This window comes from Phascolarctos cinereus, unplaced genomic scaffold (assembly GCF_003287225.1).
Source record: "Phascolarctos cinereus isolate Bilbo 61053 unplaced genomic scaffold, phaCin_HiC Scaffold_726;HRSCAF=1367, whole genome shotgun sequence".
Classification (NCBI taxonomy): Eukaryota; Metazoa; Chordata; class Mammalia; order Diprotodontia; family Phascolarctidae; genus Phascolarctos; species Phascolarctos cinereus.
This window is the reverse complement of record NW_027556098.1, coordinates 380,348,961-380,373,510: the sequence shown is the minus strand read 5'-3', so window position 1 is coordinate 380,373,510 and position 24,550 is coordinate 380,348,961. Positions and strand designations below refer to the sequence as shown.

General features: G+C 44.6%; 1 protein-coding gene across 3 annotated transcripts in view; it reads left to right on the top strand.

Moving 5' to 3' along the window:
- VWA5B1 (von Willebrand factor A domain containing 5B1) overlaps window positions 1–24,550 on the top strand; it is a 131,066-nt gene that overhangs the window by 78,134 nt on the left and 28,382 nt on the right. The window contains exons 11-19 of one of the 3 annotated variants that reach the window (XM_020973183.2): window positions 230–432; window positions 1,046–1,160; window positions 3,400–3,582; window positions 10,948–11,116; window positions 13,016–13,200; window positions 15,048–15,249; window positions 15,771–16,127; window positions 19,574–19,711; window positions 21,087–21,224. In XM_020973183.2, the coding sequence (XP_020828842.1) occupies window positions 230–432; window positions 1,046–1,160; window positions 3,400–3,582; window positions 10,948–11,116; window positions 13,016–13,200; window positions 15,048–15,249; window positions 15,771–16,127; window positions 19,574–19,711; window positions 21,087–21,224 (1,690 nt within the window). The remainder of the gene's footprint in view (window positions 1–229; window positions 433–1,045; window positions 1,161–3,399; window positions 3,583–10,947; window positions 11,117–13,015; window positions 13,201–15,047; window positions 15,250–15,770; window positions 16,128–19,573; window positions 19,712–21,086; window positions 21,225–24,550) is intronic. The other 2 variants (XM_078145640.1, XM_078145641.1) reach the window with 2 other exon arrangements.

Below are 24,550 nucleotides of genomic sequence, written 5' to 3'. Positions count from 1 at the left end.
AGTCTCCAAGAGTCTTAGGAAATGATCAACCTTTGGTTGACTGCTAAGGTCTTTCTGCCTTTGCCTCTGTCTCTTTCTCTGTGTCTGTGTCTGTGTCTGTGTCTGTCTCTGTGTCTGTCTCTGTGTCTGTCTGTCTCTCTCTCTCTCTCTCTCTCTCTCTCTCTCTCTCTCTCTCTCTCTGTCTCTGTCTCCCTCTATAGAGAATCTCTCTCTTCTTCCTGCCTTTCAGGAGAGTTTGACTGCTGCATGTGAAAACATCCAGCATCTTCGGGCTGACATGGGTGGCACCAACATCCTGTCCCCACTCAAGTGGGTCACCCGGCAGCCCATACATGTAGGCCACCCACGCCTACTCTTCCTTCTCACAGACGGCTCAGTCAGCAACACAGGGAAAGTACTGGAGTTGATACGAAGCCATGCTTTCACCACCAGGTTAGTTGGGAGGAGGGGGTGGGGGAGTGGGATCCAGGCTTGTTTAGAAAGACAAGTTCTGGGAAGCCCAGGCAGAGAAGTCCTGAAAATGCACAGGGAAGATCTAGATTTTGATGGTATTCTGCTCATTCAGTAAATTCAATGTATATTAAATTGTGGGATGTAAGCTCCTTGGGATCAGGGACTGTTTTGCTCTTGCATTTCTACATAGGGGGTGCTAGATGAATGAATGAATGAATGATTTTATTAACTTAAAAGTATTGACTAAGGACTTACTATATACCAAGCATTGTACTAAGAACTGAGGATACAAACACAAAATTGAAAGACAGCCCCTGCCCTTAAAGAGCTTACATTCGAATCTGAGAGATAGTATACCAAGGAATGAGGAGCAGATATTTTGGTTTGGAAAATTAGAGAGATGTGTATCTGGTGCTGAGAAATTTTGTTTTAATCTTACACATGATTTAGTGCTAAAGTAAAAATTTTTGCAGTCAAAGTCTGCCTAAGGTTCTCTTCCAGGGAGGTTTTTGCTTGATTCTCCCTAAGTGGTAGGGAGAAAAGGGAGGAAGTAGGAATTACAGCTTCACTCCTCCCTTTCTATCTCCAACAGGTGCTATAGCTTTGGGATTGGTCCAAAAGCCTGTCCAAGGCTGGTGCAGGGGCTGGCAGCTGTGTCTAAAGGCAGTGCAGAGTTCCTGGTACAAGGAGAAAGACTCCAGCCCAAGGTAAGTTGGAGGGCCACCATGACCCCGAGCTCCATTACCTCCCTCATCTCTCTTATCCTCTCCACTCTATCCTTTCCACTCTCTCCTTCTCTCCTCTCAGGCCATTCTGTCAGACCAATTGCCTATTGTTACCAGGCAGCCTACCTTCTTAGATGAAGGGGGTGTCAACTCCTTCAGAGGAGCTCAGAGGATGGGGCAGATATCTCTCCTCTCTGAAGGGAAGGTCCTGGGGCAGCCTTTGGTGATTCTCATTCCCATTTTTCAAGTGAAGATACTGAGGGTCAGTGTGCACGTGAGACTGGCTCAGCCATCTGAGTGACAATAACAACCCCAATTTTCACTCTTCCAAATACTATTGCATTTAGCCTCTAATCAAATGCTTAGCTCCCTCCTAAACTCTCCAAGAGGTCAGTAGAACAAGGATTATTCTCCCTGTTTTGGTATGAAGTTGCTGAGAATGTTCTAACGTCTATGTTCTAAGGCCCCTCTCAATGGATCCCTGAAACTAGGCTATGTATTCAATAATGAAAGTCCTAGGTAGAGAATCTCTTCAGCTGGTCCTTACAAATGCAGAGGAGCCAGACTCATCCCTAATGAGCTCTCACATGGAGTATCCCCTCTGCCCTCACTTTCTCAGTTCACACTGGCAGGTTGGATCTGCAAAAGGGAGATGACCACTGCTCCCCTCCACGCTCTAAGGAGAACCTTGAGTAGTGACTCTTAAATGCCGTCATTCACGAGCCCCTATCATGTGTTCTCCACCAGTGTCAGTCAGTCAGTTGACATGTTATGAAACATTCCCCCAAACTAAGGCTGTACTCTCTCCTGTGCACAATCTCAATCCCTAGGGAGAATGGGCTCAAACCTAAGGCACAAATGTAGACCACATATTGGGTCAAAGGTCATTTAGCAACATCTAAGCCTAGGAGTCCTTTTCCCTCATTGAAGAGTACCCACCAAGTTCACTGAAGGCAGTGATCCCCAGTGGATGATTTGTTTCTTTGGTCAATCGGTCTGAAACTTTATAGAACACAGATACTCTGAAAGTCCTTACTACTGAGTCCGGATGGACCTCACCACACCAGGTCAAAATCTGGTCAATTCTATCTTCTCACTCACTTATCTAAGATGAGAAAGGAATAAATACAAGAGAAACAAAAAGAACAGAGGTGCCATGCATTCACAGACACGTGGTAGCCAGGTGGGAGAATGCAGCTCACTGCTGTCCCATCCTCAATCCAACAGCCTGCCCCTTCCCTCCAAGAAAAAGAGGGCTAGGGGCTAAGATTTCCCCTTATTACCTCCAGGTAGTTCTGCCTCAGTAGCTACATAAAAGACTTCATCACAATGCAGTGGGAACCTCTGAGTCATCCTGACCAAGAAGAAGTCATTTGAGAATGCCCATGCCTGGTCTGAAGTGGGGATAAGGGCCTCTCTAACACCCAAGACTGGAGAAGGCCTGCCCCAAGCTTCCATGTACTTGCCTGTAATTCCAATGAGAATGCCCCAAGGTGGGGGGGTCAAGAGATTACTACACATGCAATTAGTTGATGGATAGGTACCATTCTGGATAAATTTCCACGGTAACAGATAAGCAGGTGAAAGCTTTCCAGATTTTGGTGACATCCTCAGAGCTAAAGTCTGTGTGATGTCATGGAAAGAACCTAAGAGACCAGTAGTCCCAATGTCTCAGTTCTGATTCTAACACCGCCACTAACTAGCTGATTTTAAACAAATCATTTCACTTTTCTTGGCCTCAATATCTTCCTCATTAAAATGAAGGCTTTGGGTTAGATGATTTCTAATATCCCTACCTGTTCTAATATTCGATATTCCAAGGCCCATTTTAGCTCTAATGTTCTAAGGTCTCCCCCACCTCTGGCGTTCTATCTTCTAAGGTCTACTACTACTTAGATGTTCTGTGTTAAGGATCTTTCCCACTTCTGACATCCTATGTTCTACAATCTCCCCCAGTGCTGACATTCTGTGCCTCAAGGCCCATTGCTGCTCTGATAGTTAAAGTTCTAAGGTCCTTTCCTATTCTTACATACTCTGTTCTCGCTCTAAGAAAGATATATCCACACATAAAGATCCTTGCTGCCACTTCCATCATCACACCCCCATATTTTGTGTATTCTGTTCCCAAAATGATGCCTTCTTTTTTCCTGTGCATATCCCTTGCCAGTTTCTATGCCCATGCATGCCCTTGAATATGGCTTCTGCTCCTTCCCTCCTACAGATGATCAAGTCTCTGAAGAAGGCCATGGCCCCTGTTCTCAGTGATGTCAGTGTGGAATGGAATTTTCCAGAGAGCATGGAAGTCCTAATCTCACCTATCAACTCCAGCTCCCTCTTCCCTGGAGATCGGTTGGTGGGCTATGGCATCATGTGTAACTGTACTTACCATCCCGGCTCCAGAGTTGTAAGTAGCCAGAGGTACAGATGGGAAAATGTTATGATTTGACAACTCTTCTTTGACCTGGATGTAGTACTCCTTCTGCCCTAGTCCTCAGTACAACTGTTTACATTCAACACAAAACTGAGGGTGGAGAAGTCAGACCAATTCAAATCCTTAGGAGAGCTATGGATGCCAATGGAAGATATGAAGAGAAAGAAGGACTAGGAATTGGGTGAATGGGGTTTGAATCTTTGCTCTATGCTGCAATCTTGGGTAATTCACCTATTATTTCTGGGTCTGGATTTCTTGATCTTTGAAAAGATAGAGTTGGACTAGATTATCACTAAGATTCTTCTAGCTCTGATACGACGCTTGGAAACCCCCCATCATTCCTGGCTCCCTGCATTTTCCCAAATCAATATTTGTCTTCAAAATTTTAATTATGGAATTTTAGAGTTAGGACCTCAGAGTCCTTCTAGTAAAACCCAGCCATGAACAAGAATTCCCCCTACATCTAATGAGTATCTAGCCTTCGCTTAAAAACCTTCAGAGTTGGGAAACCCATTTCCTCCTTACCTTCTAAGACCTTCTATTCCACTTTTGAATGGCTAGGATAGTTAGAAATTTTTTCTTATTCCAAGTCTAAATATGCTATTTTGCAACTTCTACCATTTGCTTCTAGCTCTGGGGCCAAAAAACCCCAAAATTAATCCCTCTTGCATATGACCGTCCTTCAAATACTTGGTAGCTCCATGTCTCCTCTAAGTCTTCTCTGCTACAGGATGAACATCCCCAGCTCTTTCACATCGTTATCATATGATATGATCCTAATTGCGGCTTTGCATCCTCTTAACTGACCTCTCTGGATACTCTCCAAGTAGGTCTTGCCTTGACTCTGGCACCCAAAACTGAACACAGTATACCACATGTAGTCTTACCAAATCAGACATGAGTGAGAGGATCACTTCCTTTGAACCCTGTTCTACTAAAATTCAGGATGCATGGCAACCTATGTACAGCTTTCTTCTCCTCTTTCTCAAATAGTTAACTTTGTTTCAAGGTTCCCATTGCATTGATTCCAGCAACCAGTTCATCCTTTTCAGTACAGATCAACCTTCGATTAGACGTTCTCACCCTTGGTTCTTCCACCTTTCGAAGGATGAAATTATGAATTGGTCAATAAAACATTAACTGTTCTACTTAAACCAGACAGAAAACTCCAGAAGCTAGGTGTCCAGCTCATTGATGCTCCTTATCACCACTGTATCACGCTACTTTGGCAGGCTTATGATCTGTTTCCCAGACTCCTCGTCTATTTCTTTTTTCCCATCTCAATGATCTTGTTGTATACCCCAGTAACAGTATTTTTGTTTATCCAGTCGATCATTACCTGATTGTTTTCCACCATGTGCCCCACCTCTAGTTCCTGTATTTCCTCACAGAAAATTTCTTCTTAATATTCAATGTCTTCCCCCTTTTATCTACCCTGTTCCTTTTGAATAAGGTATGTCCTTCCATCCATAATTCACTCAGAGATCACGTCCCACCAAGATATCTTAGTGATGGCAATGAAGTCTGTTTTTCCTCAATGCATTAGCATCTCTCATTTCTTTTGCTTGTTACTCACACTTCATGTACTTTTGTGAAGTCATCTGAGACCATGGACTATACCGTTGGTTTATTCCTTGGATTTTGTCCTTTGTGAATTTGTGAATACCTCTACTACTATTCTTTTTTCTTCCTACCCTGTAGAGCCTATTTTGATGCAGGTTCCTCTCCATCATGTTCAATGAAAAGCTCTTTTGGTTGTAATTGCAAGACCATAGACAAACACATTTTTACCAACCTTTTTTAGTTATGCTCCATCCTTAGTCAAGAGCATGTCATTCCTATATTTTATGCTGTGGTTCAGAAATCCAAATCCCCTTCCCAGTCACCACTTTTGTGACCAATTATTCACTTCCCAAATCTGCTTTTCTCTTTTAAAACCCATGCCTTAAATAGTCAGCAGTGAAGAAACTACAATTTATATCCCTAAAGTGTCCAGCTACGTGCCCAAGACTTTATAATCCTCAGAAATTCTTTCTAGATTTCTTTATCATTATCATTTTCCCCACATGAATCACTAGAATTTGTTACTATTTATTTTTCTTGTCTAGTCTTGGGAGGTTCTCTGTCATACTTTGGATGCATAGCCCAAGAAGATGGCAGACCTCTCTACCTCTGGATTGCTCATGAGAGGATTATCAGCCCCCACTTATTGTCCCTTCTTCCTCTGCCCTTTCCTGGGTCTCCCATCTGATAGTGCTTGTAGATCCATGGCATCATTGCTTAGAGAAGAGACAGCTTGTTTCTGTTTGTTAATCTCAGATGTTCCAGCATCCCTCTTGAGTCTCTCCTCTGCATCATGTTCTTCTGCCCTCCAAACTCCTGACATACATCAGGATTTCCTTTTTTCCTTTTCAGCAACTTCTTTCTTTGCTTTTGAATTGAAGCCCTTCCAGTTTTGTTTCATCTTATTCTGTTTAGTTGGTTGGTTTTTAAGGAACATTCCTTCTCTTCTAGGAGGGAGTCTTGCCTGCCCTTTGATCATGGATAGAGGTCACTTAGCCATGACAGAAACACAAGCATTACCTGGTCTTGCAGTACATCACTGCAAGAGAGGCTGTCCCAGAGAGGAAGAGGAGCTAGAGTCATTGTGGAGTACTAGGAAGATCACTGGTCTAGGGATCATACGGACCCAGGTTCCAATCCATGCTCTGTCCCTTACTAGCTTTACAACTATGGGTCAACTAAGTGGTACAGCAGATAGAGAAAAGGCCTATACTCAGGAAGACCTGAGTTCAAATCCAGCCTCAGACACTTACTAGCTGTGTGACACTGGGCAAGTCACTTAACCTCTGTTTGCCTCAGTTTTCTAATCTGTAAAATGGGGACAATAATAGCAACTGCCTCCCAAGGTCATTGTGAGGATCAAATGATTAAAATCAAATCAGTTGGGGCAGGAGGACCTGAGTTCAAATCCAGCCTCAGACACATAACACTTACTAGCTGTGTGACCCTGGGCAAGTCACTTAACCCCATTGCCTAGCCAAAAGAAAAAAGAAAAGAAAAGAAAAGAAAATCAATCATCCAATATTTATTGAGTATCTACTATGTGCCAGGCCCAGTAGTATGCTCTGAGGATACAAATATAAAGGATGAGACAATGTTTGCTAGCAATGAGTAACAGGGATTATAACAAATATATGCACAAATATAAAGTTCATATATATATATATACATATGTATGTGTGTATATATATATATATATATATATGTGTGTGTGTGTGTGTATATACACACACTTATATACACACAAAGTAGTTCAATTTAAGGTTCTTTGGCAGTGAGGGCTACAATCTGAGATCAGGAAAGTCTTCATGCAGAAGGTGGTGCCTGAGCTTCATCTTAAGAAAGAGTGAGACTCTATGAGGTGAAGGCAAGGAAAGAGGATGGCATCCCAGGCGTGGGGCATGGCCAGTACAAAGACGTGGAACCTGGAGATGGAATGTCATGAATCAGGAACAAAGAGAAGGCCAGTTTGTCTGAGTCACTGAGAACAGACAAAGAAATAAAGACCAATAAGGATAAAAAAGTTTGAGGATCAGATTTTTTTTAGGGTTTTGAAAGTTAAACTGAGGATTTTATATTTTTATTCTAGAGACAATAGAAAGCCTCTGGAGTGGGTTAAGTAGAGAAGGCATATGGTCAGGTTTGCACTTAAGGAAAATTCTTTTGGCAGAAGAGATGTATGTACAGACTAGAATAGAAAGGGAATCTAGGGGGCAGCTAGGTGGAGCAGTGGATAGAATACCAGCCCTGAAGTCAGGAGGACCTGAGTTCAAATTCGGCCTCAAACACTTGTCACTTACTAGCTGTGTGACCCTGGGCAAGTCACTTACCCCCAATTGCCTAAAAAAAAAGAAAGAAATATGAAAGGGAATCTAGTCAAGAGATACTGAGGACCTGACCTGAGGTGGTAGTAGGGAAATGGGGAAGGTGACTATGTAAACCTTTATATCTGTGAGCATTATGTATGTATACTATGGATGTACAGTGGATGGGGTGTTCTAAGAGTCCTCCTAAGAGGAGTAACACCTCTTCTGTGACAGATGCTTTTCAGGCCTGCTCACCCATCTTTGGTGGCCGCCCCACCAACCAACTTTCTCACTTGTAGCTCCAAGAAGCTACAGCATCACAGCGGCCACAACCCAATACTACCTCTTTGCAAACAGGCTAAGTCAGGTGGAGGGTAGCCAACAAGTCTCAGACTTTTGGGTAAGTCAGCGGGGTGTCTACCCCAAGCACTTGAAGACTTCCCCTGGTGGAAAGATGAGAACAACATGAAGGCAGCTGAAGCAGGTGCTGTGGAGAGCTTAGAGCTCGGTCAGACATTGAAGGTGCTAAGGTAATCCCACAGCAGCCCAGGCCACGGCCCGTTGTCTTGACTTCTGTCCTACCACTGGACTTCTATGACTCGGGAAGAGAGAGTGTGGCTGACGACTTTGTGCAACTCTGTCTCACTTAAATCCGGTTCATGTACCAGTCAATATATTGTCCCAGGTTGTCATAAGTGCTCTTTGAAAACAAAGGGCAAACAACAGCAACGCTTTAAAGAGTTTGTAGATATATCAGTTATTACTAGGCTTCTTTCCCTGCCCCCAGAAAGGATTGTGGACAGAGGGTGGAAGTTGTAGAATCAAATTTAGGCTTGTTGTAAAGAAATACTTTCTAACAATTTACTGTGCCACAGCAGAATGAGCTACCTTGGGAACTCATGAGTTCCTCATCATTGGAACTCTCCAAAGCAGAAATGGGAAGATCACTTGTTGGGAATCTGAAATCTAGCACTGGAAGGTGTTTCAGAGATTCAGCCTGTCCAACCATTCCCTCAGTTCTATAGACTAGAAAACTTGGGTCCTAAGAAGTTTTAACTTGCCTACATTCACACAGGTAGCAGTGCTGCAGGTTTCAAACTCTGTTCCTCTAATTATAAATCCTGTGTTCTTGACATTATAACACATTGCCCTGCTAGATGTGATTGAGGGGATTCCTGCTGAAATATACAATGACATAAATAGGAAAGTCAATCAGAGGTTCAGACTAGATAAGGAGGAGCCATGGCAGAGTAGGAAGAGAGCCCTGGATTTAAAGTCAGAAGACCTGAGCTCTAATCCCACCTCTGTCCCTACACGACCTTACTATATGAATCACTTCAACTCTTGGGTCTCAATGTCCTCCTATGTAAAATGATGGAGTTAGAATGGATAGCTTCTGAGGACCCTTCTGGTTCTAAGTACATGCTTCAGTGAATCAGAAGGAAAAAAACTGAGCTCAACAACTCAGGGTGATAGACCTGAGAGCATCAATTGTTTGAGGGACGTACTCCATTTGACAAGAACTGATGGGAAAACTGGAATGCAGGTTGGCAGAAATTTAGTTTAGTCCTACATCTTACACCATGTACTGCAATAAACTCAAAATGGACATGTGACCTAAATATTAGTGATCACATCATAAGAAAGAAATCAGAAGGGAGCCCAATAAGGTACTTCTCAAGCTATGGCTAGGGGGAAATTCTGTCGCTAAACAAGGTGATCACAAAAGATAAAAGATCATTTTAATAGTATTTTATTTTTCCAATTATGTGTCAAGATAGTTTTCAAATTCATTTTCATAAGATTTTGAGTTTCAAATTTTTCTCCTTGCCTCTCCTCCTCTCTCCCCAAGACAGTAAGCAATCTGATGTAGGTGATACATGTACAATCATGTTGAACACATTTCCATATTAGTCATTTTGTGAAAGAAGAAGCTGAACAAAAGGGAAAAAAACCCAAAAAGTGAAAATAGTTCATACATACATACGTCAGTTCTTTCTGTGGGTGTGGATAGCATTTTCCATCATGAGTCTTTCGGAATTGTCTAGGATCATAATATTGCTGAGAAGAGCTAAGTCAATCATAGTTGATCATCATACAATGTTACTGTTACTACGTACAGTGTTTTCCTGGTTCTACTCACTTCCCTCAGCATCAGTTCATGTAAATCTTTCCAGGTTTTTCTGAAGTTTGCCTACTCATCCTTTCTTATACCACAATTGTATTCCGTTACATTCATATGCCACAACTTGTTCAGCCACTCCCCAATCGATGGGCATCCCCTCAATTTTTAATTCTTTGCTACCATAAAAAGAGCTGCAGAAAATATTTTTGTACACATGGCTCCTTTCCTCCTTTTTTATGATCTCTTTGAGATACAGATCCACTAGTGGTATTGCTGGACCAAAGGGTATGCACAGTTTGATTGCCCTTTGGGCATAGTTCCAAATTGCTCTCCAGAATGGAATGGATCAGTTCACAACTCCACCAACAATGCATTAGTGTCCTGATTTTCCCACATCTTCTCCAACGTTTATCATTTTTCTTTTCTGTCATATTAGCCAATCTCGTAAGTGTGAGGTGGTACCTCAGAGGTGTTTTAATTTGCATTTCTCTAATCAATAGTGATTTGTAGCATTTTTCATATGACTATAGATAGTTTTAATTTCTTCATCTGAAAACTGCCTGTTCATAAACTTTGTTTATCCATTGGGGAATTGATCACGTGATTACATGGAATTGGAAAGGTTTTTGCATAATGCAGAAGACAAGGAAGGAATGCAGACAAGTATGGGTCGGACTAGATAATGTCTGAAGTTCCTTTCAGCTCCAAGATTCTAGGAGTCCAATTTGCAAGTCAAGGTTGAAGACCTGCCCAAGGAGACTATCCACTCCATTCCATCCTGTATGTACAGTTATGTACAATATTCCACACTTGTCACAGTGTTAGGGAACCATAAACACATTTCTGGGTGAGGTCTAAAAAAAAAGTCATAACCAACACCTGGGATTAGGGAAAGTTTCACGGAGGACATGGAATTTAAGCTGGGTTTTACAGGGGTGGATTCAGTAGAAGGGAAGAAAAAAGGCATAAGAAATGGAAGAAGCAAAAGCATGTAGAAGAGAAAGTACAAGGTGTCCCGGGGTGGGGTGGGACAGATTGTTGCCCCATTTAATTGGGGTGTTGAATGAGTTAAGAGGTGATAGTGATGATACAGTAACAAAGTTGGCACCAGATTCACTGTGCAGATACTTTCCTGGGTCTAAGCTCCTTGGCCAAGATGAAGCCCCAAGACATGACCCACTAGGGCTGAAAGGGGACAAGGAAGCTAATCTAGTCTTGCCCTTAGGCAGGATTTTAGCTAAAGCATTGTAGCCTGAGCAGGGCGCCTGATGACTTGAAATTCCTCCTTGATTCTCTCCCAATCCCTGGACCTTTGTTTTCTCTCCTGCTATTCCCTATGGCCAGAGTCATCATCACAGTGCACCAGGTTCCCAGAGCTCTGTGTTCTACTATTCCCAGGACAAGGGATCTGCTCCAGAGAGTGGGGACTGCAGCGAAGAGGCCCTGGCATTCAGTGCATCCCAAAAGGGCCAGTATACACCAGTCTTCATCAGAGATGCCAGCCTGGTTCAAGGTCAGTGCTATAGACACATCCTTTTCCTAGGCAGCTTGACCCTGAGCAAGAGGGATGGGATGGGCAGGGTTGACCCAAGTGTATCTTTAGTTGGGGAGGAGGGTAAGAGGTCTTAGAACCTGGGAGTATCTTTGGGAAAACACCAGGAGGCAGTCAGTAGAAAAACCCCTTCCAGCTGTGCCACTAACTTGTAGTGTAAACTTCGGTGACGTGTTTTCCTTCTTTGGACCCCATTGTTCTCATCTATACATTGACAGGTCTGGACTAGATAATCTTTCAGGTGCTTTTGAGTTCTAATATTCTGTGTCTTCCAGCTCAAATATGACATTCTATGTCAGGGGTAGCGAACCTGTAGCCTCGAGGCCATGTGTGGCCTAGGTCCTTGGGTGTGGCCTTTTGACTGAGCCCAAGTTTTACTGAACAAATCCTTTATTAAGGGGATTTGTTCTGTGAAGTTTGGATTCAGTCAGAGGGCCACACTTGAGGACCTAGAGGGTCACATGTGGCCTTGAGGTCACAGGTTCCCCACCCTTGCCTAAGGTCCCTGCTATCTCTTAGTGATCTTTGTACTAATGTTTTATGTTCTAAAGGACTTTCCAGTTCTGACATTCTATGTTCTAAGCACTCCTTCCAGCGTTACCATTCCACATTCTAAGTTCCCTTCCAGATATTCTAAGGTTTAAGGTCCTTTCTGTCTATACTATTCTATATCCTGAGATCCCTTCCAGCATTAACATTCCATGTTCTAAGTTCCCTTCCGTGTCTGACGTCCTAAGGTCCCTTCCATCTCTAACATTCTATGTTCTAAGATCTCTTCCAGCTCTAATATTTTATATTCTAAGGGCCCTGCTGTCTCTGATAGTCTGTGTTTTGAAATCCAGCAACTTACCCAGTGTCTGGCACATAGCAGGTCCTTAATCAATGCTAGCTTACAGACTGAAGCCTCTCCCAGCCACAGCCTTGCCCACTTCATTCCAGACCTGGAGAGGGTGTTCTTATAATAATCACTGGTCTGTTGGATGATCTGCTGTGCTGGGGCTGCCCCAAGCACTGAAGGCACTCAACCCATTCATTTTGTAACCAGAGATGACTACATCAACTACAACAACCTGGGATGTTATTGTAATTTATTACCTTTCATTTGATTGGCACATTCAACTTGGTTGGAGGGCTTTAACAGCCACTATCTCTTTGAGTCCTCGCAACAATGCCATGAGATAGTCAGGGCCAGGATGATTATTCCCATATGACAGATGAGCAAACTGAGGCCCAGAGAGTTAGTGAAATGATTTTCCCAAGGTCACACAGCAAGTTAGTTTGCAAACAATCAGGACCAACATCCAGATCTTGGAAGTCACCATATTCTCTCAGTAGACCTACTATGATATCTCTCAATTGCTATCAGCAAAAATAGCCCAGGGAAGCAGCTCTATGAGATAAGAAATGAAAGTTAGTGGACCTCAGGGCCTAATACTTCTCAATAATCATGGTCCACGTTTCTGTAGTGTTTTGAGATTTATAAAGCACTTTCTTCATTGTCCCTTGGAATATATGTAGGCGTTTCTTATGGATAGGGGAAACTGAAGTTCAGACTTGCCTATGGTAAAACCAGGAGAAATTCTTTGAGCCAGGATTCAAATCCAGGTCTCCTGACCCTATAGCCAGTACTCTTGCCAACATCTTCTCTGAGGCTCTGTTTTCTCATGTGTAAAATGTGGGGGAGGGGAGGGGCATGGACCTAGATGATCTCTGATCATCTCCAAATCCTCTGGTTCTAATATGTTTGCAGACTCTAACTTTACATCCTATAGCTTGGCTCCAGGATGGACTCATCCCTCTGATTTCACCTTCCCTATTCCCTGGGTCTCTAACACCAACCCACCTCCTCTCCATGAATAGATCACTCTGTGCGCCGTCGAGCATACAGCACCAACCAGATTCCTGAACTCAAATCGTGCCTCAGGACCCCAACCACCAGTGATTCCGCCATCATAGCAGGGAACTACCTCCTTCGGAAAACCCAAGGGCAGGACCTGTTAGACCATCTCGCTCCAGAGCCCTGCCTGTGGCAGGCTGAGTCCCAGGTACCGGGGAAACAACTTCCAAAAAAATTACTCATTAAGAAGGCAACATCACAAGAGATTAGAACCAGAGGAGCTAGGTTCAAATGCTATATCTGACAATCACTACTCTGTGACTATGAACAGGGAAGTCACTCAACCTGGTACTCAATGTCCTCATCTGTAAAATGGGGGGGATTGGTTGAGGTGACTTCTAAGGTCCCTTCTTGCTCTAAATCTATCATCTCTGATGATCCTGTGATCTCTGAGGCCCCACCCACCTCTGAGAGGATCAAACGAAGTACTATGAGCTATTCAGTGACAGAGAAAGATGACTTCCAGTGGCAGGCGAGAAGGGGGCAGGGTATCGAGGAAGGCTTCATGGAGGAAGTGGTACCTGAGCTGGGACCTGGACAAAGAAAGATTAAGAGATAGAAAGGGCCAGTGGGGAATCCATTTCAGAGGACATGATGAGCAAAGACCCAGAGGGGAGAAACAGCTAATGGCAGCATCCCAATCTGACTGAAACAACAAGCTTGTGAAAGGAGAGCAGTGTGGGAGGAAAACCCAAGAGGTTTCCTGTCATCTCCCAGCCCTGAGTACAAAGCTATTAAAGATAGCATTGAGGACATCCTAGGGAGAAACTCTGTGTGTCTCAGGCACTCTCCTCCACTCTTGAGCTCTCTCTTCTCTATCCCTCATTTCTCCTCCTCTCTCCATCCCTCTTTCTCATTCCCCTCCCCAAACTCCCTCTTCATCCTTCCCTTACCCCCAGCCATCATCAGGCAACCACTGGCAGAGAACTGGACTAAATTCTGGGATGGTGCCTCCTTTCTCAACTTCCTCATGAAGGCATATTTGGCATACTTTTGTGTCAGGTCTGTCACAAAGCTGAGAGGTATAACTTCTGAAGAACTGGACTGAGTGAAGAGACAAAGAGATATTGACAGGCTACACTGGGCCAAATTTAATAGCTTGACATTTCAGAGGAATTAAATGTATTATAGTCTTACCCATTGGATGAAAAAAAATCAACTTTCCAAGTAAAAGATAGAGTAAACGTTGTTAGCAATTCCTTTAAAAGATCTGGAGGTTTTAGTGGACCACAGGCTCAAAAGTCAGCAGTGTGATGTTCAAGGGAATGGAGCTATTAGTCTGGAGAAGAGAAAACTTGAGGGGAAATGACAGGCATCGGCAAGAATTTCAAGGGTTAAAACATGGGGAAAGGAATAAAACTTATTGTTTGGGAGCAGAATTTGGCACAGTGGGTGGGAGTTGGGAAATGTATGCCTGATGTCAGGAAAAACTTGTTAATAATTAGCGTTCTCAGAGAGTGGGATGGGTTGCCTTGAGAGTCGATGAGTTCCCCCTTCTTGGAGGTGTTCAAGCAGAGGCTGAGGGACCCTTTGTCGGGAATGTTATAGTGAGGAGAGGGCTCCTTTCTGTTAGGGGGTGGACCAGATGGCTGCTGAGAGCTTTTCAGCCTTTGGACTCTGGGATGCTCTGGCTGACAATACTCCAGTCTATTAGCCCACAATATGTGAAATCAAGTCAATAACCCGTGATTATTCAGAAGAGGTATTACAATTTATTTTAATATTAGTCTCAGCCCAACAGAGTATGGAAGACAAATTTGCTGAGGTACTCTGTAGCCAAGTAGATTGCTTTATGGATCTTCCCTAGTTTTAGGTTATATGTGGCACTATTTCTTCCAGGGTTGGCAAGGGGCGCCTGAGAGTTGAGGAGGAGCAGGGCATGCTGGGGCACGGGAATGGGGCTGGGGAGGGAGGTGATGATTAGCATTAGAGAGTCCCTCCACATCGGCTCCTCCCATCTGGACTGACATTCTCACTCTCCTGCCCCCGTTGCAGCACTCGAGATGTACCAGCCCAGAACTTCAACCACCCAGGGTCGTGGGGAGTCCTCGGAAGTCCTCGTCACGCCCAGGCTACCTGTCCTTCCCTCGCTGGTCTGAGGGCCAGTCACGGGGCCCGGTGAAAGACCAGAACCAGTGGGACACAGTGCTCTCCTTGAAATCCTCCTCCTCCGACAGCCACAGCCTCGGGGACCAGGGTGAGAAGGGCGAGGTGGTGGGAAGAAGACCGGTAGGGGAAGCTGTGTGTGAAAGCGCTAGGGTGGAACTAGGGCTATCCAAGACTGGGCGGGTCCCAGCTAGGGAGAGGGGGTAGGGCCACAGGGCCAATGGGTGTGGTCAACCAAGGGGCACCAATCAGGGAGAGCAGATGGAAGCAAACACAAAATCCCACCCTTCCCTTACACCCCAACACACGTGGTGCGATGGATAGAGTGCAGGACTGGGTCAAGAAGATTCATCTGGCCTCAGACACTGGCTAGCTGTGTGACCCTGAGCAAGTCACTTAACCCTGTTTGCCTCAATTTCCTCTTCTGTAAAATGAGCTGGAGTAGGAAATGGCAAACCTGTCCAGTATCTTTGCCAAGAAAACCCCAAATGGGGTCACGAAGAGTCAGACACGACTTAAAAAAAAAAAAACCCTGAACATTCCTCTGTGAATGTCTGTCTGTCTGTTTGGGTTCCACCCTTCACCTGAATTCTGTCTATTCCCCATCAATAGCGCCGGCTCAGGACCCTTCCTGTCCCTTTGAGTCAGAGCTGGAGCTGGAACAGGAGTCCCCCTCAAAGGGGGATGCATCACCTCAGCCCATGCAGAAGGTGAGGCTTGGCTGCCCCCTGGCCTCCCGACCTATCTGCAAGGCTGTAGTCAAAGGCATAACGAATAACAAGCCTGTGCAGTGGGAGGTAGTCTTTGACCTGGGGGCCCTGAACCAGGAGCTGCAGATCCCTGACAGCATCGACAATGACAGCGAGTATGACTGTGACCTCTGGAGAAGGACCATCCACCACTTGGCTGCCAAGGCCATCATCAGAGACTTTGAGCAGTTGGCTGACAAGGAGTGTGAGATCGAACCCGGTGAGCACCCTACCCTGCACATTCTCTCCCCTTCCTCACCTATGTTGCCTTCCTACCCCTTTCCTCCACTAGTTCTCCATCCTTCGAGGCACCATCTCCATCTTCCCTCACCCATCCCTTCTCCTTCCTCAGGCACCTCCTCCTCTTCCCCTAACTTCTCACCCTCTCCCATCATTCCATATTTTCTGGGGCTCCTCTTTCTTATCCCTCATTCCCTTCCTCCCACTCCAAGTACTTCTCCATGGATCTCCTATCCCCAGTGGTTCCTCTTCCTCCAAAGCTTCTCCTCCTACATCATTGCCTCCACTATCCTGCCTTTTCTGTCTTCTGGCCTTGTCTCCCTATGGTGCTGGTACAGTGGAAGGAGCACTAAAGGATCTGAGTCTAAATCTCACCTTTGGCCCTTACTCAATATGATAATCGTTTATTTTACTTCCTTGGGACACAATTTCAATCGATCAACCAATCAATCAATAAATATTTAAGTGACTGCTATGTACCAGAAACTGTACCTATGGGTACAAAAAGAGGCAAAAAAATACCAGCCCCTGTTCTCGAGGAGCTTGCAATCTAACGGGAGAGACAACATGCAAGCAAATTTATACAAAGCAAGCTATATAAAGTATAAATAGGAAATTATATATATATATATATATATATAATGTATAATGTATTATATTACATAATAATAATAATTAAAAATAAGTAAGACACTGGAATTTAAGAGGGGCTGGGGAAGGCTTCCTGTAGAAGGTGGGATTTCAGTTGGGACTTAAAGGAAGCCAAGGAGGTCAGTAGTCAGAGTGGAGGAGGGGAGTATCCCAGGCATGGGGAATGATCAGAGAAAATGCCCAGACCAGAGAGATGGAATGTCTTGCTGTTGGAACAGCCGGGAGGCAAATGCCACTGGATTGAAGAGCACCTGTCAGGACACAAAGTGTAAGAAGACTGGGAAGGTAGGAGGGGACTAAGTTATGGAGGTCTTTGAATGCCAAACAGAGCATTTTGTATTTGAACCTGAAAGCCATAGGGAGCCAGTGAAGTTTATTGAATGGGGCATTGACATGATCAGACCTTCACTTTAGGAAAATCACTTTAGTGGCTGAATAGAGGGTGGGTTGAAGCCGGGAGAGATGAGAAGAAAGGCAGACACTGCAGTAAATTATTGCAATAGCCCAGGCAAAGATGATGAGGGTCTTTACTAGGGTCATAGCAGTGTCAGAGGAGAGAAGGGGCATGTTTGGGAGATATTGCAAAGGTGAAGTCAATAGGCCTTGGCAACAGCTTGGATATGGAGGGAGGAGGTGAGAGGAGTGAGGAATCCAGGATGACATTTAGGTTGTGAGACTGAGGGACTGGGAGGATGGTATTGCCTCTAGATTAATAGGGAAGGTAGGAAAAGGGGAGGGTTTAGGGGGAGAGATAAGGAGTTCTGTTTTCGACATACTGAGTTTAAGATGTCTCCTGGACATCCAGTTCTAAATGTCTGAATGGCAGTTAGATGTGTGAGATTGGAGGTCGGCAGAGAGCAGCGTGGGTAGATTTGAGACTCATCAACATAGAAATGGTCATTAAGTCCATGGGAGCTGATGAGATCTCCAAGTGAAGTGGTATAGAAGAAGAGAAGAGGACCCAGGACAGAGCCCTGAGGGACACCTGCGGTTAGAGGGCATGATCTGGAAGAGGATCTAGCAAAGGACACTGAGAAGGAATTGTCAGAGGGGTAGGAAGAAAACCAGGGGAGAGAAGTGCCCTGAAAACCTCGAGATAAGACACTATCAAGGAGGAGAGTGATCAACACTGTCAGAAAAAGCCAAAGGATTTGGCAACTACGAGATGACTAGTAACTTTGGAGAGAGCGGTTTGGGTGGAATGATAAGGTCAGAAACAAGCTTGCAAGGAGTTTAGAGAGTGAGAGAAGAGAAAGTGGAGACTCCTATTGTAAACGCCCTCTTTCAGGAGTTTAGCTACAAGGAGAAGATATATAGGATGATGGTGGGGATGGAAGGATCAAGTGAGGGCTTTTTCAGGATAGGGGAGACATGGACAAGTTTGTGGGTGGTAGGAAATGAGTCAGTCTAAGGGAAGAGATTGACAATAAGTAGACGTGTGGGGATGACAGAGGGGACAATCTGTGGGAGGAGATGGGATAGAATGAGCAGAGGGTTTAGCCTAAGAAAGGAGTGAGACTACTTCATCATGTGAGACAAGAAGGAAGGAGAAAGCAGCATAAGGCACTTAAGATATAGGAAATGGGGAAGAGGAAAGAAGAGGGAGTTTGTGGAGAATGGCCTCAAGTTTTTTTTCGTAAAATATAAGGCAAGGTTCTCAGATAAGAAAGTGGGAGGGGGAGCCATGGAAGGTTTGAGGAAGGATGAAAAGCTGCAGAGAGGGGGATAGTGAGTTGATAAGGGAGATATAGAGCAGGTAGGTGGTGAAGTGAATAGAATGCCAAGAAGACTGGAGTTCAAATCCAGGCTCAGACACTAGCTAGCTGTGTTGACCCTGGGCAAGTCATTTAACCCTGCTTGCCTTAGTTTCCTCATTCTAAAATGAGCTGGAGGAGGAAATGACAAACCACACCAGTATGTTTGCCAAGAAAACCCCACATGGAGTCATGAAGAATCAGACACAACTGAAACGGCTGAATGACGACAATAATGAGAGAGATGTAGTAGGATTGCCTAGCTCTAACATTCTGTGTTCTAAGGGCCCTCCCAGCTCTGACAGTCTGTGTTCTAAGGATCCTCCCAGCTCTAACATTCCATGTTCTAAGGGCCCTCCCAGCTCTGACATTCCATGTTCTAAGGGCCCTCCCAGCTCTGACATCCTATGTTCTAAGGGCCCTCCCAGCTCTGACATCCTATGTTCTAAGGGCCCTCCCAGCTCTGACATCCTATGTTCTAAGGGCCCTCCCAGCTCTGACATTCTGGGTTCTAAGGCCTCTCCCAGCTCTGACATTCTACTTCTAATGACTCTTCCAGGGTCAATATTCTCCATTCCAACATTCAACATTTTCTGTGTCCTAAGGTCCCTTCCAGTTCTAAAGTTCTATGAGTCTATAATTATGAATCCAGCTGCTCTGGAAGTTCAGAGGAGGGAGTAATCACTATGGACCCAGGTAGTAAAGGAAGGCTTCCTGGAGGGAGCATCCATTGAGCTGGGCCTTGGAAGACAGGTAGGATCTGAATAGACAGAGAGGAGTGAATTGGGTGTTAGTAGCCCAAGAAAAGGCTCAGAGAGAGGACAAGTAAAGAATATGTTTTCAAAGCAACCAATCACTTGGCATATTATGAATCTAAGAATACTAGAGTTGTGAGGGGACCCAGAGAGAGGGAGTGAATGAAGTTGGAAAGGTGGAGGGTATAACATGCAGAGCTTCCAATTGGGGAAACTGTGATCAGAGCTTCTCCTGCCCTCAATCTCCAACTCCTACACTTTGCCAGGTTCTGGCCATCGATACCAGGCAAATGCCGTGCACACCAGCAGAGCCTGCAATGTCATTAGCAAATACACAGCCTTTGTGCCCATGGACCTCAAGAGCCGGGCCTACCTGCCCACCATGGTGGAATACACCAATACAGGTAAGGGGACTGGCAAGGGGCTGCCTACACCCAGGGGTGGGCCATGGGGCTGAGGTTGGGGACCCAGAGAAGGAACACAATATACGAGGAGGGCCGTGGAGACTTTGACTCACCCCAGTCCAACCCATGGTGTCATTCGAAGGGCACTAGATTTCAAATCACAAGACCTAGGTTCAAGTCCCACTTTCTAACTATATGGCCCTGGACAAATCATTCCCCTTTTTGAACCTCCACTTCTCTATCTTCATAATAATCCTCACCTTCACCATAAAACTGTTGGGAGGAACACCTTTGAAAATAGTAAAATGTGGATAATAATAAACACTTGTACTACCTACCAAACAAGGTTGTTGCAATATAAGAAAAGTGCTCTGTAAACTACAAATCACTCTACAAATGTGATCTGTTATTATCAGTCCAAGCTCTGCCATTGCCACATAGCTGGGTGACCTTGCCTAAATCCCTTCCCTTCTCTGGGTTTCATTTTTCTCTGATGTAAAATGAAGGAGCTGGGCTAAGTGATCTCTAAAGACCCATTCCAGTGCTAATGTTCTCTGTTCTAAGTCTCCTAACTCTAACACTAATGTTCTGTGTTCCGAGTCATCTAACACTAACGTTCTGTGTCCTGAGTCTTCCAACTCTAACAGTAACATTCTGTGTTCTATGTTTTAACATTTTCTTTTCTAAAGTTCCTTTTGGCTCTGACTTTCTATATTCTAACAGGCACTGTTCTATGGTCATCTTCATGTCTGGTATTTTACCTTCTAATGGCCCTCCCTTCCCAGCTCTGACATTCTATATTCTCAAACTCTCCCACGCTCCCTTCTAACGTCACTTTTAGCTCTGATGTCCCATGTTCTAAAGTCCTTTCCATCTTTGCCACTCTCCCTTCTAAGGTCCCTTCCAACTTGACATTCTGTGTTATAAAGGTTCTTCCATCTCTGATGTGTTCTCTTCTGAGGTTCCTTCTAGCTCTGATTCTCTGTTTTAAGGTGTCTGCCAGCTCTGGTATTCCGTATTCTACGGTCCTTTTCAGCTTTGATATTCTATGTTCCAAAGCCCCTCCAAGCTCTGACATTCTGTGTTTTAAAGCCCCCTCTAAGCGCTGATATTCTGTGTTCTAAGGCCCCTCCCAGCTCTGATATTCTGTGTTCTAAGGTCCTTTTTAGCCCTAACGTTCTAGATACTAACATCCTGTTCTACACTCTTCCTCCCCCCAACACGCATGCAAGGCTCTAGAAGTCTATGATTCTTTGAAGTAAGAAGATAGGATGCCGGGTGGGTACCTTTGTGCCTCGCTCTCCCTTTGACCTCTTTTCTCCCCACTCTGGAGACACTGGGATGGACACTAACCATCTCCGTTGATCTTGTCAAGGCAGTTTATCCAGATCAAGCAGCTTGAGTACCTCAGTCATGGGGAAAGAGAAACAGAAGGGGTTAGCCATCAATCTCAAGCAAGCACAGTTCATCTTCAGGCAGGACCTAGTGACGGACGGTGGACTCTACAGCCTAAGTAAGACCTTGGCCTTATCTCTTCTTGATTTCCTGGGCAACCTGCTTGGGAGGGCTCAGAGCACTCTGGCTGAGCTCATTCAGGAAGGGGGGTGGGGCAGGGGCTTCTCTTCCTTTCATGCCCTGAGCTTTAACCTGAGAGCCAGCCTAGTTCAGGAGCTTCCTCCAGCAACAAAGGAGAAGCCTCCAGGGCTACCTGCCTCTAATGGAAATGAAGAATCTGTAGCATAAAGAACTCTAGACTTGGAGACCTGAGGTCTGCATTTGAATTCTGCCTCCTGTCATTGCCAGCTGTGTGACAGTAGGTTGTTTTACTAGTGCCTCAGTTTCCTCCTCTGTAAAATAGGAATCATAATCCTTACCTATCTCATTGGGGGCTTTTTGTGGGAAAAGTGCTTTGTATATCTTATAGTGTAATTATTAGGGGCAGGGGCAGATATTGGAACAGTGATTTCATGGTGAGTTTATTTATTGTAATGTGAAAAAGGCCTGGGATGGAGAGAGAGGGACCTAGTGTGTCCAGGTTTGATCTCAGCAGGGCCCGCCCTCCTCTCCCTCTCTCGGCCCTCATTTCCTGGCCCTCAGTCTCCAGGAGTGAAAACTTAGATGAAAGGAAAATCCAGACCTTGTGGTTAACCAATACAACTAAACGTCATCCTCTACAGACAGAATCCCTTGTTCTCTTGTCCTATCATCACTCATGCCTTATCAAATCCCAGCTCTGGGTGACCTCCACCATCTGCTTTCTCCACTTCTTCAAGCCCAGCTAAGTATCACTGGGGGAAGTCACACAATCCTGCTGAATGGGGCCAGTGAGAATTGATGTTATCAAATATCAGCTTGCCCTCTCTTCCCTGATTGATTCACCATTATTCTCCCTAAAATGGCTGTTCTAAACCTCCTCTTCTTTGGTCAAGCCTCCTATACCTTCCTTCCTCTCAGCAAAGGATTTTGCCTCCTACTTAATGATAGAGTCCAACCATCTTCTCTCCTCTTCTATACCTCAAAATTCTTCTGCATCATTTTCTATTCTCTTCTCCTTTGCTCTGGTCTCCAATGAAGAGTGGGTCCCCATCCCTTCTCTTTTCTCCCAGAGCTTCCTCCTTCTAACATTCCCCACCATCTCTCTTTATTCTTCAATCTCTTTATCTATTGGTTTTCTCCCTGCTTCCTACAAATATGCCCAGGTCTCCCCCAACCTTAAAAAAACCATCTTAAGTAAAAACTCACATTCCCCTAAACTGTCCTTCTATACCACTTTTCTCTTTCAAAGTTAAATTTAAATCTGTGAGCCTTGGAATGACTAGTCTCCCACACACTTCAGCACCTGGTAATCTAGTTTGGGTTGAGGATACCACCATCTTTTCAGGTGTCCAGACTTGACTCTGAAGAGTCATCCTTACACCTTCCTGTCTTTATCCTCCCCTGGCCCCCCATCCGACAGAGAGGAATCTATCAAAGGTAAAGGGGGAAAAAACTCAGACCCTGGTAATACTCAAAAAAGTGACAGAAACTATCAATAACCTCTGGCCTACATGCCTGTTTTCTTATCTGTGCCAAAGCTTTACAAAGAGCATTTATACAGGAATTGAGGACGTCCTCAGTGCGATGCTAGTAGGGAGCAAGCAGGCTTTTGAAATCAGCAGTCCACAATGGACCACACCTTTACCGCCTCACAACTTACTGAAAGATGAAGAGAATATAAGATCCCACCAGGCTTGTCGTTTGTTGATTACATGATTCCATGTTAATCAAATCAGATAATGTGTATATTGTTTGGCAAACTTTAAAGAGATATATAAATGTACCTAGTATTTGTTGTTGTTGTTACAAAAAAAGCATTGAACTCAGCAGAACAAAATGCCACCTCCCAGGCTCTTTCCCAACAAACTGTCTTTCACCCATATATCAAGATATCCCAGGATTCCTTGGAAGATGTAACAAAAATGACCCTGTTTTAATAACCCTCTGATGATAGACATCAAACAAGGCATAAAATAGGGAGACATATCCATTTAATACTGTGGTGGGAGAGATCGGTGTAGCAGTCTGGGTCAAGGACAGAACCCTGTGGATGGTGAGGTCGCCCAGATACTCCTGTTTGTGGATAACCTTGTGTTAGGTACCTCAAGTCCCAAGAGCCTGGGAGAATGCAGAACCTCCTTGAAGAAACCTGTAATCACTCAGGGGAATTTGGCCCAAACATCCACACAGGAAAGACCAAGTGGATGCATAATGTTTGTTGCACAGAGTTCAACATGTGTCTGCATGAATACCCTCTAGAGCTTGTCCCACAGTGGGTGTTGTCAGGGACGAGTATCAGGGTGTGTCAGGGACAGGGTGTATCAGGGATGGTACAAACATACAATGAACCGGGCCCAGAGTTGACAAGGAAAGTGGCGCGAATCGCTTTCAGGAAAATGCAGAGCTTGTTAATGGACTCCAAGTTTCCCATAACAGCAAATGCCCCTCTTTTCAATAGAAACATTTTACCAGTGTTAACAGCATAGGAACAAGACCTAGAATATCACTGCTTCTAAAAAATTAGAGACAAACATCATCCAGAGAGCAAAGGAAAGATGCAATGGTGGGTATTAGCAGGCTGCAATGTATAAACAATGAGGAACTCCCAAGAAGAATAGGAATAAAGCATGTCATCAGAGAATTGTGTGATAGAGAGAGTGGATAGATGGGCTGGACGTTTGGCAAGAGCGGACAGCCCAATGGCAGGCGGACAAGATGAAGCGTGGACAACCACAGTGCGCCTACTGGTACCCCGTGGTGTTGGGGGAAACAATTTAAATTCTGTTTTGTTTTCCCAGTATGTTGGTCAGACCCTCATGAGAAGTTTTAGGGAAGATGTGGATGAGAATAAGATGGGATGGGTGGGGATGGAGGGTTTTGATCTGCAGAGTTCAAAGGAACTTTCAAATCACTGAGATCACAAACAGCCTACATCACAGGCTTTTTGTGAACATTAAATAAGTGCCTTGTGTCAGGTGCTTGGTATAGCTTAAAGTTCTAGATTAATGTCAGATATAAGGAAGGGGAAGAGAAAGAGGTGGGAAAGAAGGAGGGGGGAAAGCAAAAGAAAGAAAGAAGGAAGAGAAGGAGAACGAAGGAAGAAGAGGAGGGAGAAGAGAGGAGGAAGAGGAGAAAAAGGAGAAGGAAGAAAAGAAGAAGGAGGTGAAAGGAGAAGGAAGAAAAGAAGAAGAAGAAGAAGGAGGAGGAGGAGGAGGAGGAAAAAAAATGGACTTGGAGCCAGAAGACACAGGTTTAGATACTTAGATACTGCCTTAGATATTTAGTTCCTGTGTAACCTTGGGG